We start from the raw sequence: 6,374 nt of genomic DNA, 5'->3' as shown, positions 1-6,374 counted from the left end.
GCTATGGTTCAAGTAGTAGAATTTTAGCCTTGAGAAAGCTCAAGGACAGGGCCCAGGCCCTGATTTGAAGCCCCAGGACTGGCAGAAAAGAAGAAAAACAAGCTTGTCTTAGCTAGGTTAACATTACTCTCACTCCCAAAAAGTCAACACAAAACAGAGACAGACTTCCTAAACCAACAAGCCTGTGGGAAGAGGTCATTGCCAGCAGAGGTGAGTCAGAGCTGTTAAAGGAAATGTTTACACTGAGAGACACCACACATAATCACGTTCAAGCCATGCCAGAAACAGGAAGGATAAAGGAAATGGGAGTAAAGTTGTGGGAGGGAAGGGGAGGGGGAGAGGGGAGGGGAAAGGAAAGGACAGGAGAGGAAAATAAAATCCAGATCAGAGTAAACCAAATACAGTCTCCATGTATGCATGTCCCTGACTCATGAGACTGTTATAATGTAGGAAGGTCCAGCTTAGAAATACCTCAAGGGAAGGAAGGAAACTTCAAACCCATTTTCTCAAGATTCCCCTTGGTTTCAATCATTTCCAACTGCACTTAATTTTTTTTGTGGGGGGGGGCAGTGATGGGAGAGGTCTTGGGGCTTGAACTCTGGGCCTGGGTGCTGTCCCTGAGTCTCCGGCTCAAGGCTAGCACTCTACCACTTTGAAGCACATCACCACTTCCAGTTTTCTGGTTGTTAATTCGAGATAGGAGTCTCATGCCCTTTTTTGCTCAGGCTGGCTTGGAATCGTGATCCTCAGATCTCAGCCTCCTAAGTCGCTAGGATTACAGGTGTGGGCCACCAGAGCCCAGCTTGCACTTAATTTGGATACACTGAATTAAGAAATAGGTCGAGGCAGTCACTTGCTGCTGCTGCTGCTCCTCCTCCTCCTCCTTCTTCTTCTTTTTGCCAGTCCTGGGGCTTGAACTCAGTGCCTGAGCACTGTTCTTGGTTTTTCTCAAGGCTAGCACTCTACCAGTTGAGCCACAGCACCAGTTCAAGTCACGTGCATCTTCTACCCAACCCTAAAGCTTTATCCCTCCCTAAGTAATCCTTCTCTGTTGAAATGATTCTTTCATCAATTTTCTTGTTCGTCAGAACAAGAAAGGGGGAAAGGTGCTGAAAGAGAATAAGACTCCACACCATTCAGTCCACATCAGAAATGCTATGTGATATATCTTCTACTTTCTTGTCCTATTTTTTTTTTCTGAGACTGTGACTTGAACTCAGTATCAGACACATTCTCATTAGCTGGCACTCTACCACCTCAGCCACTCCTCCAACTCTCTAATTTAAAAAAAAAATGGTGCTAGTATTGGGGCTTTAACTCAGGGTTTGGGTCTTGTCCTTTACCTTTTTTTTTCTTTTCTCAAGGTTGATTCTCTACTACTTGAGCCACAGCTCTAGTTTTTGCTGGCTAATTAGAGATAAGAAGCTCATTGATTTTCCCATCTGGGCTGGCTTGAAACCACAATCCTCAGATCTCAGCCTTCCTGAGTAGCTAGGATTAGAGGCATGAGACACTAGTGCCTGACTCAAGGGCTTATTTTGGGAACAGCTCCATCTTTCTTCTGACCCACCTTTCCTTCCAACCCCTCTGGACTGGAAGGATTATGGGACCCACCTCTGCTAACCAGGCATAGCAAAAGTGATCACTATTGACTGACCCAGTCCCCCCAAAAAGATCCAGGGGAAAGAAAGTGGCCTAAATAAAAGAAGAAAAAGCAAAGGAAAATGGAGGAGAGATTGGGGAGGGAATAGGAGAGAAAAAGCAAAAGAAGAGGCAGAAAAGAACGAAGTCAGGAGTCAGGGAATGAAGATGGCAGGAAGGACAAAAGGCATGGAGAAGGGTGGAAGAGTGATGGCCTTGCCCTGTACATGCGCACCTATGGTCTTTATCAGCAGACCTCCAAGCCTGTGTGTTCCCAGGCAAGCAGAAAGAATCCAATCCACATGATTTTCCAGATGCAGACATAGAATCATTTTATTGCATTCACTGGGAACAGTAACATTGTGCAAAGCCTAAGAATTATTTCCCAAGACTGTGAGTTCCATAGCTCAAGGTTAGATGCAGGGAAGGAAATGGAAAAGAATGCATTCAACTCTTCCAGTTTCCTCCTAATGCCAACCGAGACCAGGGAACTGACCATGTTCATCACTAGAACAGCTCATTGCTAATCTCTTTCTCTCTTTGGAGGGGAGGAGTTGGAAAGGAGAGACAGAGAAACTAGTTATTCTGTCCATTCTGAGCCCAGAAACCAAACACAAGTTGAATGAACCCTGAGGCACAGAAGACATATGTTTTCAGTATCAATGATAAAGAATAGTCCATCCTTTATCTGCAGGTACAAAAGTAGAGCAAAGAAGCAGATCAAAATTGCTTATAAGAAGAAGGAATGAGGCGGGAGTTTAGCCTAGTGGTAGAGTGCTTGCCCAGCATGCACGGAGATCCAGGTTTGATTCCTCAGTACCACATACATAGAAAAAAGCCAGAAATGGTACTGAAGCTCAAGTGGTAGAGCTTTAGCCTTGAGAAAGCCCAAGGAGAGTGTCCAGGCCCTGAGTTCAAGGCCCAGGACTGGCAAAAGAAGAAGAAGAAGAGAGAAGGAGGAGGAGGAGGAGGAGGAGGAGGAGGAGGAGGAGGAGGAGGAGGAGGAATGGGAAGGAAGGCTGTAATTTGGGTGGGGGTGGGTTGGTGGTTAAAGTTGAAAGAAATACATTGTATACAGCTGTGGAAATATCACAGTGAACCCCCTTGTAACGTAGGCTAAGGTTAAAACAAAAAAAAAGGAAAGAATCCCCCCTCTATTTCTAGAACCTTCTCAGCTATATTCAAAGAGGAGAAGAGCAACAGGAAAAAAAGGAAGCAACAGGCAAAGGAAGACCACCAGATGAGAAATGAGCTACTTCACTGCCCTAAGGACAGTGGACTCTTCATGTGATCACAGGCTATGAGAATGACTTTTTCCATAATGAACGTCAGATAATTGCAGTTAGGTGTCACAAGTCCTGGTTTGGACAATTTGCATATTGTCAAGTCAAAAGGACGGGGACTTCTGTGACACTGGGCCCCCTTGATGGCACAGGCAACAACAGGACTCTTACAGACAGCCGTGACTACACTTGGATCTTCATGGATAAATGTGTACTGAGCTATGCAGCTCTGATTGTGCCTCTGGTTCTTGGATGCCATCATAGCATTACATTCCCTATCATTCAAGTCAAATCTAAGATAGTCTTCAGGGTTCTGGAAAAGAGCCTCTGCCTTCATCATCTTGCTTCCTTCTCCCTCATTACCACTGAGAATGGGCTCTTCCGGTTCACCAGGCTGCACCATTTCTTTAAGGCTAAGCACCACGATTTCTGGGGTTTCAGAGCCCCCTCTCTCTTCCACGGCCCTTGTTTTGTCTTGTGAGTCACTGGACCAGAACTCATTTAGGGGTTGATCACTATCTTCCAGGACTGCTGCAGCCATATGGAGACCCAGCCCTAGGCCCAGCCCCAGGCCCAACAGAAGCAGAAGCAGCAGGAAAGAGGTCTGGACCAGCGTGGCCTTCATTTTACCTGGAGGGGAGAGGGAAATGGAAGGACACATTGTGAAACGCAAACTGGCTCTCAGGGGGCTGCAAGAGAGACCTCATTATTGAGCCATTCCACCGGCATGTGCTTTGGATCTCCTCTATGTCTTCACAGGACTTCCCCCTTCTCCAGCAGTCTTTTCTCAGGTCTCCCATCCTTCTCACCATTTCCCATGACTGCCTAAGCGGTGGGTCCTCGTGATTGGAAAGTGACCAAGGTTAGTTTTAGTTTGTGTGTTTGTGTGTTGTGCTGGTACTAGGGACTTGGCCACTTAGGCCTAGCCCCCGTCCCTTAGCTTTGTACTCTATCATTGGAGCCACAGCATCTTTTCCAGCTTTTTAACTGGAGATAAGAGTCCCCCAGGCTTTCTTGACTTGGCTGGCTTTGAACCTTGACCCTCATATCTCAGCCTTTTGAGTAGCTAAAATTACAGGCAGGAGCTACTAGTGTTTGGCTGGAAAGTAATTCTGTATTTGGTTTACATATAAGGAATCAAGGAGAAAAGTTGGCATCAGTAAATACTCTGTGTGTGTGTGTGTGTGTGTGTGTGTGTGTGTGTGTGTGTGTGCGTGTGTGTGTTGTATGTGGCTTGAACTGAAGATCACATTCTCTCTTTATTTTTCTGCTCACAGCTGGAAATCTACCACTTTGGTTACAACTTCACTTCCAGCTCTCTGGTTAATTGGAGATAAGAGTCTCACAGACTTTTGTGCCTGAGATGGCTTTGAACCACAACCTTCAGATTTCAGCCTCCTTAGTAGTTAGGGTTGTAGGCATGAACCACCAGTGTTTGAGTACATGAATTAATTCTTAAATTATTTCTAAATCATCAAAGAGAACAGTTACAAAGATAAGTGAACACAGAGAAATTCTTGTAGAAAGCCTTATTCTTGATAAAGGACTAGAATTATCATAGGAAAGAATGTATCTATTTTAAGCAAAACTTACTTTACCCATTGTTAATAGTCTCCTCAAGAAAAGAACAATGAATAGGGGCCCGGAGTGTGACCTAGTGGTAGAGGAACTCGCCCAACATGCATGAAGCCTTGGGTTTGATTCCCAGAATCACATAAACAGAAAAGGCTGGAAGTGGCTCTGTGGCTCAAGTGGCAGAGTGCTAGCCTTGGGCAAAGAATGTCCAAGTAGCTGGGCCCGGTGGCTCACGCCAGTAAACCTAGCTACTCAGCAGGCTGAGATCTGACGATCAAGGTTCAAAGCCAGCCCAGGCACAAAAGGACCTGAGACTCTTATCTCCAATTAACCTCCAGAAAATGGGAAGTGGGGCTTGGCTCCAGGGTAGGGTAGAAGCCTTGAGCTGAAGAGCTCAGGGACAGTGCCCAGGCCCAGGAGTAGGGCAGTAGCCTAGAGTTGGACAGTGCCCAGGCCACAGTTGAAGCCCAATAAATAAATAAATAAATAAATGGCCAGGAGCAGTAGCTCACACCTGTAATCTTAGCTACTCGGAGCGGTGGCTCACACCTGTAATCTTAGCTACTCGGAGCGGTGGCTCACACCTGTAATCTTAGCTACTCAGAAGGCTGAGATCTGAGGATCAAGGTTCAAAGCCAGCCTGGGCACAAAAGAACCTGAGACTCTTATCTCTCAAGGGTAGGGCGGTAGCCTTCAGCTGAAGAGCTCAAGGACAGCGTCCAGGCCAAGTTCAAGCCTCATAACTCACAAAAAAAATGTCCAAGGACAGAGTCCAGGCCCTGAGTTCAAGCCCCAGGACTGGCAAAGAAAAGAAAAGAAAAATGAATAGAAAAGTACTATCATTTATTCTCATTTCTAAGCTGAAGCTTTCTGTCCAGTTTTCCTTTTCTTTCTTTCTTTCTTTCTTTCTTTTTTTGCCAGTCCTGGGCTTGAGCTCAGGACCTGAGCACTGTCCTTGGGCTTTCTCAAGGCTATAGCACCACTTCCAGCTTTTTTACTATGGTACCGAAGAATTGAACCCAAGTCTTGATGCATGGTAGGCAAGCACTCTACCACTAGGCCAAACTCCCGGCCCTTCTGTCCAGTTTTATCTCCACTTACCATATTCCTTTTCCTACTAAAGACATCTTACTATTCATACCCATTACTTTTGTACCTCAAGGAAGAAACACAGTAAGAATAATGCCAAAGAAAATTTAACAGCTGACCCTTTTGTAATTCCCTTATTAAAAATTTGTACTGAGTACTGGTGGTTCATGCCTGTAACTAGGAGGCTGAGATTTGAGGATTGGGGTTCAAAGCCAAACTTGGCAGGAAAGCCAGTGATCCCCTTATACCCAGTTAACTGCCCCAAATGCCAGAAGAGTAGCCAGTGCTAGTCTTGAGGGGGAAAAGCTCAGAGACAGCTCCCATGCCACGAGTTCAAGCCCTAGGACTGGCACCAAAATAAATAAATAAATTAATTAATTAAAAAAATTAAGATTCTGGCCGGGAGTTTGGCCTAGTGGTAGAGTGCTTGCCTAGCGTGCACAAAGACCCAGGTTCCATTCCTCGGTACGACATACACAGAAAAAAAGTCAGAAGTGGTGCTGAGGCTCAAGTGGTAGAGTGCTAGCTTTGAGAAAGTCCCAGGACAGTGCTCAGGCCCTGAGCCCAAGCCCAGAAGTGGCAAAAAAAAAAAAAAAAAAAAAAAAAAAAATAAGATTCTATGCACTGGGATGTAGCTCAGTGGCCAAGTGCTTGCCTAGCAAGTGCAATGTCCTGGGTTTAATCCCCAGTACCGAAAAGGAAAAGACAAAAAAAAAAAAAAAAAAAAGGAAAGTGATACTGTGGCTCAAGTGGTAGAGCCCTAGCTCTGAGCTGACAAGCTCAGAG

The 6,374-nt window shown here is 45.5% G+C and overlaps 1 protein-coding gene across 1 annotated transcript; it reads right to left on the bottom strand.

Moving 5' to 3' along the window:
- Positions 1 to 2,898: 2,898 nt before the first annotated feature.
- Rnase10 (ribonuclease A family member 10 (inactive)) lies at positions 2,899 to 3,549 on the bottom strand. The gene has a single exon (XM_090354873.1). The coding sequence runs from the start codon at positions 3,547 to 3,549 to the stop codon at positions 2,899 to 2,901; it is 651 nt and encodes a 216-aa protein (XP_090210999.1).
- Positions 3,550 to 6,374: the final 2,825 nt, after the last annotated feature.

The sequence above is a fragment of the Megascapheus bottae genome, chromosome 2, assembly GCF_031878675.1.
Source record: "Megascapheus bottae isolate mThoBot1 chromosome 2, mThoBot2.hap1, whole genome shotgun sequence".
Taxonomy (NCBI): domain Eukaryota; kingdom Metazoa; phylum Chordata; class Mammalia; order Rodentia; family Geomyidae; genus Megascapheus; species Megascapheus bottae.
The sequence above is the reverse complement of the archived record's forward strand: the minus strand, read 5'-3'. Positions and strand labels throughout refer to the sequence as shown.

Bases quoted from the DNA above. Each gene is read 5' to 3' on its own strand.
- Rnase10 (XM_090354873.1), bottom strand. From the start codon at position 3,549: ATGAAGGCCACGCTGGTCCAGACCTCTTTCCTGCTGCTTCTGCTTCTG.